We start from the raw sequence: 13443 nt of genomic DNA on the forward strand, positions 1-13443 counted from the left end.
CCTAATATTGATTATGATAATGTACAGTCTGAAGCAGATGAACAGATGGTTCTATGATATATCAAGCCAAGTTTTGGTAATTAAAAACCAAAAGGAGGGAGTAAATAAAGACGAAAATATTTTATTTTTCTCTCATAACGTGGGGAAAAGAAATATGAAAAAAAAAAAAAAAAAACGAGGCCTCGAGACCAGCCCGTGAGTGCCTGCATGGATGCAAGAGCAGGGGGTACTTGATATCAAAGTCATAGTGTTAATATCTCTCCGTTTCGACGGGAACAATCTGTGGGCAGAACTTTCGGGGAATCTCATTTGCGTTTTTGGTAATTTTCCCTGAATGTTTTTGTTTTTTGCCCTGCGGAGGTGGAAATGTGTGTGTGCGTGGAGGGGGGATGGGTGAGGGGCAACAAGACAACTGTTGGACTTCAACGGGTGCAAATAACCCCTCGAAACTCAAGTTCTATAATAAAAGCAAATAGTGGCTGGAATGATCCCTACCAATGGACCAGATCGCCGGGCACATACTGCAAAAATGGAATATTAAATTTCTGGGAAGGGCGGTCATTTAGAAGACAGCACAATTAACGAAAGAATGAGAAAACTTTTCTTTTTATTTCTTCAATAAAAATGTGCAAAATCGTATTATGAGAAAAAATGAAACCCCTCAGACCCGTGGATTTCCACGGGTGCTGCTAGTAAACATTATGATTAGTTAGAAGGATGTTCATAGAAACATCAAAGGACAAATTGACATTTTTTTGATTATAAAGAGGGAACCAATCAACTGACCTCAATCCCTCCCTAAGTCTATCAAGGGTTACATTCGAACATGTCACAAAAACCTGAGTTAAGGGTTGGTATTTTCCTAGTAGAAAATTGTGTTACAAGTGCATATATAAGGAAATGATCAGTGAGATCAGAAACAACAATATCATGAGTAACATCAAGAAATAAGTTATTAACGAATATATTATCATTAAGAGTAGACGTTACATCATATATTCAAGTAGGTTTCCTGATAACAGGAATGAAGAGTTTTGACAACTTACAATCTTGACAAATTGAAGTATCATTACAACCTTGAAGATTTTTATTGAAATCACCCATAATGAAGCATGTCTTATTATCAATTAGTAGTCATCAGAGAGAAGACTGAAATAGCTCAATAAATTCAGTAGAATTGGAATGTCAAGGTCTGTGAATTAACATAATATAATAACATAATGCAGTATATGTAACAATGTGTAGTTTAAATTTTGTGTGATGTAGAAGCCTACACCACCACCTCTTTTAATAGTCCTGTTGTTGGTAACTAATTTAAAACCATCAATGCTAAATAGAGAAGAAGGTGACGTTTCCTTGAGCCAAGTTTTACTGAGGCCGACAATGTTGTGTTTAAATTGTAATTCATTGAGAAATACTAATTGTTCAAAATTTTTATTGAGGTTTCTAATGTTGAAATCTGAAACACAAAGTTTGATAATGTGTGAATGAGATAAGGTAATTTTTTTTTTTTGTGCAGGTGGTAATGAGAAAGTGCATTTCAAGCACAGACATTGTTAGTTGTCACCTTCACGGTCATAAGAATTTAGAAGGGAACTCATGGCAGCTGGCTGATAATCATTTATTTCGTTTTATATGACAGAAGAAAAGATTGCATTTATAGGCTCATTCATTATTAGAGGTAGACAAACACAGGTTGAATAATGATTTGTTTACCGAAAATACATGTTCTTGGCTTAGATTACCATATGTCTCTTGGAAGCAAGTTTCAAGAATAACATTAAGTCGGTAAGCATATATACATGGCACACAGCGTTCACATGTGATAATGACCCAGCAGTTGGTAATGACTGGAATGCGCAGTGAATAATGAAACTGTGTTCTTTAGGATGAATAAATACAAGATGTCAAGGGGCAGACAGTGAATAAAGGAAAATTCTGTATGACACATAAGTGACAAAGAAGCGTCATAAGTAATATGTGTCACAAACACTAAAAGACATGGGGTGATGAGAGATGCATAAACACCAACAGATGTAATGACTACCCTTACTAGGAAATATGATATTCATTGGATGATAACATAGAGGAAATATTAGAAGTAGAAAATAATCGTATTTGCTGATTCTCATATGGCTGTGTAGCCACATTATTTGCAGTCACTTGACATGCCTAAAAGCTATCACATTTGCTCCTGCAGGCATCAACTGATGATGTTCCACCGCCAGTCATTCTGGTGGATTCCAGGGAGCTAGCAAGTGCCCCGCACATTGTGTCCAGCCTGACTATCACTCATGGACTTGACCCAGTGGTGTGCCAGCTCCAAGGGTGTGATTACATAACCAGCACCAGAATGGGAGTTGAGAAACGTACCCTTAATGGTAGGTTTATAATCATAATTTTTCTATTGGGTTGAGATGATGTGTTGTTTTTTGCAGGATTATGTTGATGTTAATAAAATCATATACCAACAAGGAAATGTACATATTTGACTGACCCAATTACAATCATGACTTACAATATTTTGTAAAAGTTTTAAAGAGATTAAAAGAGATTTAAAAGAATCCCTGCTATGTCGTAATTATAGTCATTGACGTCGTCTTCATCTTCAATGTTGTGACCAACATAATTATCAAAAAGAACCATGGTAATCTTTGTTTTCTCATTTTAAGGCAACTTTTATTAGATGTGATTGCTGATTGCAAATATGATTTAAATTTGTGAATTTACATGATAAACAGATGAGTTGTAACTCATTTTTGATACTGGACATCAAAAAGGGGCATTTGGGAGGCTTGTTTCTGGGGTTCCATGACATTTGCTCCTGCGAAAATTGCTCCCATGAAATATCTGCACGCTAAGCCCAACATGAAACCTACTCAAACACGTAACCCTCACCCTAATCCTAATCCTCACATCAAAATAAACCTGAAACCCTATCACACCCTAACCCTAACCCTAAGTCCTTGGAGAAAATAAGACCGGAGCAATTGTCGCAGGAGCAAATGTCGTGTCACTGTTTCTGGACTGTGCGCATGCGCACTTGAATGTCTACAGTAGAAGATATGACTACAGTTAGGCCAAAATCTTTTGTTTTCATAAGAAGGGATATTCATTTCAAATCCAGACCAAATTTCAAGTCATTTAACTTTTTCACAAAAATAATACAAACTCAAAGGCTGAAAAAGGAAAAATTGCACAAATTTTGTAAAATTTTGTTGAATTTTGTCAACATCGTTGCCCATTTTCTCGTCGATGACAACAATCTGAGAGCTTATATTGCCTAACTTTACTTTGCAACATATTCCCCGTCTTCCAAGGAATCTAGAGATACCAAAATCGTTGGTTATCATTGAAAAATAAAGGCATGGGGACCACCTTATTAGGATAATACCCAAATGCTATTCCCCCCTAATGCAGGTAGCGTACTCTGAAATTCTTTGCTAACTGCGCAAAATAGTAGACAGGGTTTTTTAACCAAAAGGAAATCAATGTGTTGTCAAACTCTTGGGATGATTTACCTGCTTAAATATTGAGGAATGTATGAACTAATGTGAGTCTAGTCATATTGACGGCTGTGCAATAGACCTGCATGACGTGGCAATGAGAATTATGAGAGGAGCACATATCAATTTTGCGTGAACATGTCATGTCCTGGTCAGCTGGTCTGCATTCAGAATTCTCTGATAATTTGCTCAATGAGCGATTGCCTGCACCATGCCCTGATTTGATAAAAAGTTTTCTGTCCATGTTGTTGTGGTGATTTGGTGAATGTCTGTATGCATGTTATTTAGATGAAAATTTGATGTGAATGTATGTTAATTGTAATGGGGGTAATATGTAATTCATGAGTATCTTTTTAGGAAGAATGAGCGCTTTATAAGAGTCTCTCTATTATCATTAATACTTTCATATGCATTTGTGTAAGAACTTTGAGTTTGAAATACCCCTTTTACCCGTAATTACTGGATTGAAAAAAGAAATCTCAAAAAGGATCGCATACAGATAATAAGAGAGATCCAGGTAAAGGAAGGCCAGATAAGAGAGGTCAGACCGTACTGTCAGCTTTTAAGAGTTTGTTGACATACATGTAGAATAGTAGATATCCCCTTTAAATGACAAATCTATCAGCAGCTGTTTAGATATGGACAATAATTCAGGTTCAGATATTCAATCTGGAGATATTGTTAAGGGGAGTACTTACGTGGATGATGGTATGGGAGGGTTTTTTTTGTCAGTGAGTTAACTATCCAGATGCATTTGTGAAAATTAATGTGATGATGGGATGTCATTTTTCCCTTCAGAGATTGCCAATGGGGCTAACTGGCAGAAGCTGCTGGATAGAGTCCTTCATATGTGTGAGCTCTTTGATCGACCTTGCCTCATCATTGAGAGGGACCGAACCAAGGCTCAAGATAAGAAGCAGCCCATCACTTCGTAAGCCCACTTCATTTATTTCCAAAAAGTACCAAAAAGTGGCTGTCACAAATCCACTTCCACACTGCAGATATTGTGCATTTAGTACAGTCATTCTCTCATTGTTCCACCGTGCTCAAATAACTAATGAGTTGTGTGAAAATTTTATTTTGTTTCACAGGGCATCTTTAGCTTCTCTAGAATCAGAAGTGTTGGAGCTAAGTTAAGATAGTACATTGCATAGCTGATCCAGGGGTGTCCCCCTTGGAGCCAAGGCGAGGAGGGGGAGGGGTCCAAATGGGGCCTAAATTGTACAATTTCCTCTTCTTGAATACCCCATGATGGATTTTCACCAAACTTGGCAGGTAGCATCCCTAGAGGAATAGGGTTTCAATTTGTTCAAAAGGGCACCATGCCCCCCTGGGGGACCCAAATCCCCCATGGCAACCACAATTTTGCTAAACCCTTGTGAATTGTATTACTTTCACAACATTCAAGCTATTTAGGGCAAATTCTATTGCATAATACTCGTTAGCTATTACGTCAGGAGAGAGCCCGCCATGTGTGCATGCGCAGTAGAACCAATACGTCATCATGCATGCTGAGATTCGCACGAAGGATTTCATCCCTCCGTTTTTTCTGGCATTTTTCTTCGGATTTTGCCTATCTAGTGAATGTGTTTTGGGGTATAATTGCTCCAAGACACTAGAACTGTATCCTGCAATTGGGCAGACTAAACAGTTTCGAGCATCGAAAGCAGTTTCGAGTATCGAATCATGGATTCATCGGCTTCGCCGATCTTGGTGAAAGAGAAATTTCGCGCTGCCGCTCCACGTGAGCCCATGGCAGCTTCACACTACGCCACAGGCGGACAACCAGCCGCCGCACAGGGGAAGCTCACAGAGCTGTGTGCCCCTACGGCCACACAAGATGGCGGAAATCGAAACCTGCTCAGCGCACAGCACAAGTAAAGAAGAGCAAACCTACAAATCCTGCAAAAACCCAGTCATCGACAAGCTCTGATGTGAACACTAGACTGAGTAAATTGGAAGACTTGCTGGAGTCGGTTATTCAGCGATTACCGGCCGAAAATCGTACTGCAAACTCTCCAGGAGTATTGCATTCGTCTGCAGTTACACAGCAGCCATACAGTGGCCAGCATTGTGAATACACGGGCGCCGGTATGGGGCAAACACATTCAATCACGGATGACGAGGAATGCTACCCAATCATGCCAGACGAAGTTCCACATATTGCGTCGAAGTTTGCAGTGAACGCAGATATCGGGAACCGATAGAAGAAGAGATTGCTCAGTCAGCTACATATTTGCTCACACATCAACTGAAAACAAAGCACTAGAGGAGACAGCAGCTATATGCTCTGCCCAGCAACTGCCAAGCTATGGATTCTCCAAAAGTGAACCCCTCTTCTGACACATTCAAAGTCAAGAGACTTGAAACTGCAAAAAATTCAGAAATCAATGACAAAGGGCATTAATGCCTTTGTCCATTCGCTTCCATCGGGCAACATCACGGACCCACAACGAGATGCGCTGGCCCTACTTTGCAGTTGAATTGCTTATGACGTGAGCTAATCAAACCAGACCTAGACGCGAGATGTGCCAGGCTGTGCAAGCCAGAGAATATGGTTGGTACTACCAACAAACTACTGTTTGGCGACAACCTCAGCAAGAAGGTTAAGGACCTAATGGAAGAACAGAAAGTTACGGCAGGGGTGATGAAGGGACAAAGAAAGAGCTACTCAAGCCCACATCCCTACAGGGGATTCAGGCCCTCGCCAGGGTCCGCTAGTGCTACCCACCGAAGCTACAAGGAAGCAGGCTGGTCCAGATCTTGTGCCCCTGCCACTGTGACTCGGCCTTTTTCTGGTACTGGTGACCGACCTTTTTTAGAGCGGAACCCGAGGCAGTACCGCCAGAGCCAACCACAAGGCAACAAGAAGCCACTGCCTCCAGCGCCTCACACACAACAGAAACGGTAAGCCTTACAGAGGTGAGAGATTAAATAACTCTAGAAACCCCTCATGATTCTCCCAAAGTTGGAGGTCGACTGTATGCCTTTCAGGATAATTGGCGAACTGTTACATCTGACCCATCTATTTCAGAGGTCATAAATGGTTACAAACTAGAATTTGCGGCCACATTGCCACCATCCAGAAACAAACCCCCAAGAAGCTACAGGCTTTGTTAAACTGATAGAAGAGCTCTATCTATTCAGATTAATAAACTGTCTGAAAAGGGGGTCATTGAAAAATGCTCCAGAGAAACAGGAGACTTTGTCTCTAATATTTTCTCAAGACCTAAGAAAAATGGAGGTACACGCCTCATACTAGATTTAACAGATCTGAATAAGTATTTACCTTTTACCAACATTTCAAAATGGAAAATATCCATACTGCCTCACAGCTCTTGTCAAGAAATGCCTACATGGCATCAGTCAACCTCCAGGATGCATATTATGCAGTCCCCATCCACCCGTCTCACAGAAAATTCTTCAAATTTGTTTGGGAAGGCCAGTATTGGCAATATAAGGCCCTACCTAATGGCTTGAGCACTGCTCCTCGACTATTCATGAAATTGTTGAAACCTCTCTTGGCAATGTTAAGACAGCAAGGCCACACTGTGGTTTGTTATCTAGATGATACACTCATTATTGGGGACACAGTAGAACAGACAAAGAACTCTGTTAAAGCAGTCACTCAGGGCTTAGAAAGCCGAGGATTTCTAGTACACCCAGACAAGTCTGTACTACAGTCACAAAAAGTGATCAATTTTTGGGCTTTATCTTGAACTCGGAAGACATGACTCTTCGATTGCCAGAGGCAAAAATGCATCAAATTAAGACGCTCTGCTCAGAGCTCAGATTATCCCCAAGCACTATTATTAGGCAAGTTGCCAAAGTGATCGGAAAGCTGGTGGCAGCCTCGCCAGCAGTCCGGTATGGGCCTTTGTTTTATAGGGCCACAGAGAAAGAGAAAGTTGTTGCCTTAAAATTGCACAGAGGTCACTTTGACAGGAGAATGTCATTATCACATGAATCTAAACAAGAACTCAATGTCCAGTCGGCATTCATGCCACTAAGAAGACCCAATCCGTTTGTTGAAATTCGTACAGATGCAAGTGGTAGTGGTTGGGGTGCCACTGACCTACACAATTCCACAGGGGGTAGGTGGAATGAAGAGGAGTTAAGATATGTCAAAGACAGTAAGATAAATTATCTTGAACCACTAGCCGTAAAATTTGGGCTGCAATCACTATGTAGTAGAGCTAACGATGAGCACATTCTCATCCGCACAGATAACACCACTGCAGTTTCCTACATAAACAACATGGGAGGAATGAAATCAGTGGAATGTAACAACATTATGAGAGACATTTGGATGTGGTGTATTAATCACAATGTGTGGGTAACGGCATCGCATTTGCCAGGCAAACTAAACGAAGAAGCAGATCACTTGTCTAGAAAGTTTGATGACAGGACAGAATGGATGCTTGACAGGGACATTTTTCAATCCATCACTGCTAGATTTGGAGAACCTGAAATTGATTTATTCGCATCTAGACTAAATAAGCAAGTACAGAATTATGTTTCATGGTTACCTGACCCAGAAGCAGTGTCAGTCGATGCATTCACTCTCAATTGGAATGGATTGAAATTCTATGCATTTCCCCCATTTTGTCTGATTGCAAAATGCCTGCAAAAAATAAGGGAGGATAATGCAGATGGAATAATCATTGTACCCAACTGGCCCAGTCAAGCATGGTTTCCCCTCTTGCGAGAAATGACAATTGGGAAACCTATGTTGCTTCATAGGAGCAAGACACTCCTAACACTCCCAATTTCGAACACACCTCATCCCTTACATGCAACTCTTGATCTTCTTTGTTGCAGGCTATGTACACACCACTAGAGCACCAAGGAATTTTGAAGGACATCATTGACATCATGGCTGCTTCTTGGAGAGATTGCCGTGAGAACAATATCAACTGCTACTATGCGGATGTTACGGATGTCCTCAAATTCCTCAGTAAACTCTATCATGTGGTACATGCAGCTTACAGCACCATAAACCAAGCTCGCAGTGCTTTATCATCTTTCTTGACACTAACTGATGCTTCGTGTACAGTTGTTACACATCCGTTAGTCTGTCGGTTCCTGAAAGGAGTTTTTCACCTACGGACTCCCTTGCCCAGATACAAGGAAATCTGGGATGTTGGTCCTGTTTTTAGATTGTTGCATATTATGTCACCAACAAAGTCGCTGTCTCTGAAGAAATTAACATTGAAACTGTGCATGATCGTTGCTTTGACTTCAGCGCAAAGGATTCAGTCTCTGAAATTCATGGATCTTGATCATTTACAATTGAGAAACAGTTCAATTACATTTCACTTTGAAAAACTGATCAAGCAGAACCGACCAGGGAATGTGGGGTTTGCGGTTACCCTGGAATCTTATCCTCCAGACAGACACCTGTGCGTAGTAAGGTACCTCAGAGAGTATATTGAGAGAACAAGTATTCTCAGGGGGGATGAACGACAGCTATTCATCAGCTACAAGAAACCCCACAAAAGGGTATCATCACAAACTATTGCTCGTTGGCTGAAGGAAGTGCTTACATCAGCAGGTATCAACACTGATAAGTACAAAGCGCATAGCACTCAAGCAGCATCAACTTCAGCCGCAACCAGGGGTGATGTACCAGTGACTGCAATACTTGAACAGGCTGTATCGTCAAACGAACGAACGTTTCGACGTTTCTACAATAAACCAAAAGACGCCAAAATGAGCTTTTCACAGGCTGTCACTCGTGTAGCAGAAGACTAATGACCTCTTGGTAGGTGCTTCAGTTATTCACATAACATATATGTTATATCTATGGGAAAAATGTTTCGTCACAGGCTTTAAAGTCTCCTGACGTAATATCTAACAAGTATTACGCGATAGAATAGAAAGATTAAACGAGAACTTACCTGTTCGAAGCTTTAATCTCAATTCTGTTAAGTAATAAGAGGGTGATATTACGTCCCCTCCACACCCACCCTGCTGCTCTAACAGGAGTGTAAGTCAGCATTGTTTTGACTAGGATTGCAAGCTCCCGTTATCTTTCATCTAGTGCCAATCCATTTTTCACTCTTCGAAAATTGGTTCTACTGCGCATGCACACATGGCGGGCTCTCTCCTGACGTAATATCACCCTCTTATTACTTTTAACAGAATTGAGATTAAAGCTTCGAACAGGTAAGTTCTCGTTTAATCTTTCTATTTCCTTTGTATTATCTATAGGTGTAGATATGCCAGACACAATTGTGTTACTATCAGAAAGAAAGGATTGCCATGGTAATAAAAATTTAGTATCAAACTGAAGCATTTAAGCTATTACGGTCAAATTTGATGTGTATGAAGATATATAGGTGTATTTGTGCAAAATGCTCTTTTGTGTTTGTACCCAAAAATGCATTGCCATGGTAGCCACATATTTTAGGAAAAATCTTTAAAAAAGAACAAAATGCTTCTTCCAAACAGAACCTCTTATCAAACCCTGGTTCAATTATTTTTCATAGGAGTCTGAGCTGCTGGAGTGGGAGTACTTTCAGTTATAGTTTTACATTTTTTTTAAAGATACAGGGCACTCCCATTAAACATACACTGTAAAATTATATTTCATTATAAAGAAATAAAAACTCAGGCCTCAAAATTATTATCACTATTAAAAGACAACATATGGTACAAAATGGTACAAAATTTGCTTATAATGAACACAGTTATAGCAAAACTAATTTGTTCTAACAAAGTCTTTTCCAAGCAACCTTTGGCAAAGAAAAATAAAAGAAGTGTGCTTTAAAAAGAGCAAAATGATTCGTAAATAGAACTTTTTTGTCAATCCATGTTTTTGTTTTTGTTTTTCCATGGAAATCTGAGCTGCTGGAGCAGGGGGTATTAATCACCTTAAGTGATAGTGCATTCCTGTTAAACACAATTAAAACGAAATTTCGTTATAAAGAAATAAAAACTCAGGTCCCAAAATTATTATCACTAAAGTCAATGGTACAAAATTTGCTTATAATAACGCAGTTATAGCAAACCTTTTGTTAAAATGAAGTCTTTTCCGAGCACCATTGACAAAGAAAATGAAAGAAATGTGCTCCGTTGTAAAAAATGCAGATCGCTTACAGAAACACACAGCAGAAAAGACATTTACAGAGTGTATCTGCATGGGTGTTCGCTTCACATCATTCTGTGTTCACTCCCTATATCATGCAACGTTTCTGAGGAGAACTTGCATTATCATATTATGTTAAGCTGAAATGAAATAAGGTTCATTGCTCCAAAGGCTCGTTATTATGAAACACACAAATTCTGACAACTTTGATGTTCGTTAATTTGAAAATGAAATATGATTTACTATTACTGACATTGTGGTGTTATTCCATAGGATCAGTATTTGTGAGATTCGTGAAACTGACAATGAAATAAGGTTCTCACTACAAAGGTTTCTTTGTAAATAATATGAATCTTTGTTACTCCAGATGTTCGTTATTAAGAAATGTAATAAGGTTGTAATTCAAAAGTGAAAAAAAAGAAAGGTAAGTACGCTAACAAAACCTCAGAATTATGAACCTCGTATGTGACCTGTCACGTCGAAAGCAGCCATAAGTCATATTCTTCAAACTTCCAATCAACAAGATATTCAGTCAGTTCACTCTGTAATCTTTGATTTGATGTAGAATCCACTGCAAGACATGCTTTACATCCAGAGATATTTCAGATCAAATGTGGCAAAGATGGAAATTACGTGACAACAAATAATAGAGAAAATTGCTCCTGAAGTTTGCTCCTGGTTTCTCTTTTGTTGTAAGCTTTTCCACCTCCAGGACGGACAAGTTGTGTACATAAACTCCATAGCAATTGTATGTTTAATTACTTATGAAAATTCACACAATGCATCACAGTACCTCTGACTTCATTCTCGTAGATTTTCAGAAAGAATGAAGCAGGATTTTTTTCTTAATTAGCGTTAGGAAAAGGGGGTTTCTTCAGTGGCTTACGGCACATGTTGTTTTGTAAGCAAGTGCATGAGTTGGGCTTGAGTGCGCCAGCTTAACATGGATACAACAGAGGCTGATTCCATTTGAAAAACAATGGCTGCTGCATTTAACATAGGAAAACTGATACTTTTTTTAGTTACAGATATGTTATAAATGTTTGGATTAGTAAGTTTAGCAACTAAGCAAGCTTTTTATGCTTTGAATTTGCACCATGTGTCCTTCTGTATGCATCAGCCAAGCTTCCCCTTTCTTTCACTTGAGTGGACTCCGAGTGTCTGTAGAATCTGAGAATAATACTTAAAGGGTGTGTACAGTTCTGGTTGAGGTGAGGATTTAGCTTTTAACGTTTTGCAAGATATTCAGAAATCACTCTATGAGATGTCAAAGAGCGTGCAATTCTAAGGGGTATCAAAAGTTTATTTGATGAAAATCGATTTTGAAATGGTTGAGATATCCAAAAACAAGATGAAACAAAGAGATCCTAATAAAAGGCGTGGCCTGTTGCCTTTTATTATTATCACTTTTTTGGATATCTCAGCCATTTGAAAACCAATTTTCATCAAATAAACGTTGAATCCTTCTTCAAATTGCATGCTCTTTCATATTTCATAAGAGGTTTTTCATTATCTCACTTAGGAATGTTATAAACCTGAATCCCTACCTCCACCAGTACTGTACAGTCCCTTTAACCCCAACCAGGCCGGGCTTTTTGGGGTGTTCTGTGGCCGAGGGAGGGTTGATTCAAAACCTCCCCCCAGATCTCGGCCGTCAATCGTGTAATCGCCATGAAAATTGACACGTATGCATTACCTGCGGCGTAATCTACCACATTATACAAAAAGAAATGGGAATTTTCATGACATTAATTGATTATGCTAATACAAATTGTATATGCATAAAATCATACATTTTGCTCTAAATCAGAAAGTAAAGCTCCTAGAATCCTAATTTTTGGTGATAACATCCTTTGTAGCATTCCTAACAATGTACTTGAAAAAAAAATCTGGTATCAAACTTAATTTCTTATGTATTTTATTGCTTTATGAATTTCTTATGTATTTCCTCGTTTTTCGACCTTTTGTTTTATCATTTTTTTTTGCAAAATTTATGACAGAACCTTTTCCAAGCATAATTATGCTAAAATTAATTGATTTCAGCGTGTGAAAATAATCATATCTTTATGAATAAGGTGAAAAAACTCCATTTGCATAGACTTTATACACAAAATCACGTTTTTGAGCCATTTTCTGTCTGACAGGCTTGTATTAAAGGTCGTGCAGCGTCATAGCGGTATGCGCAATTTTCATGAAAATAGTGTCAAAAGATGCACAAGACTTGAAAGTAAAAAGTCATCAAACGGCGCGGTCAAAGAATTTTGAATAGTCGCGAAAAATGTCAAGGGGGGTTGATTCAAACCCCCCCCCCTGCCTTTGTAGGGTTAAAGTTAAGAGGTACGCATCAATTCTGAACTTCATCTTTAAGAATGTTCCTCAGTTAAAGTAAAGTCCATGTCATTTTCTTAAAACTTCCCTTACCTTAATTTTGACCCATCCAAAGCCCAAATATGCAAATAAAACCTAAGGTTCATATGCTTGTTTTTCTTCTACGAGAGTTTGAAAAATATGACAATTTACCTTCAAGTGTGAAAATGATAGCGGTACACGATCAAGACCATGATTGGCACAAAATCTGCAATTGCAAATTTAAATCCCCATAATTCTTTCAAAATCCACTTCATTTTCTCCAAATTTGCAAGACTTGCAGAAAAAGATACCCAAAAGGAATAAAAGGTTTTAAAGTTGGGGTTTACACTGTTATTCTTGAGCAAGCATCGCCCTCACGTGGCAGAAACCAAATCCTTGTTAGGAACATTTTCTGTTAGGGGTGCAATATATGAGAAGGTTGATATAACTTATACTGTACATTCAAAACCCATGTCATTTTTATGAAACTTGACCAAA

At 39.0% G+C, this 13443-nt stretch overlaps 1 protein-coding gene across 3 annotated transcripts in view; it reads left to right on the forward strand.

The window, feature by feature from the left end:
• Positions 1-13443, forward strand: part of LOC139709962 (uncharacterized) — a 143648-nt gene that overhangs the window by 103020 nt on the left and 27185 nt on the right. For 2 of the 3 annotated variants that reach the window (XM_071621909.1, XM_071621910.1), the window contains 2 exons: positions 2201-2381; positions 4305-4437. In XM_071621909.1, the coding sequence (XP_071478010.1) occupies positions 2201-2381; positions 4305-4437 (314 nt within the window). Of the gene's footprint in view, positions 1-2200; positions 2382-4304; positions 4438-8327; positions 8367-13443 lie in introns of those variants that run through there. The other variant, XM_071621911.1, reaches the window with a different exon arrangement.

This window comes from Diadema antillarum, unplaced genomic scaffold, assembly GCF_040938485.1.
Source record: "Diadema antillarum isolate AM-2024a unplaced genomic scaffold, OU_Dant_1.0 seq00001483_RagTag, whole genome shotgun sequence".
Taxonomy (NCBI): domain Eukaryota; kingdom Metazoa; phylum Echinodermata; class Echinoidea; order Diadematoida; family Diadematidae; genus Diadema; species Diadema antillarum.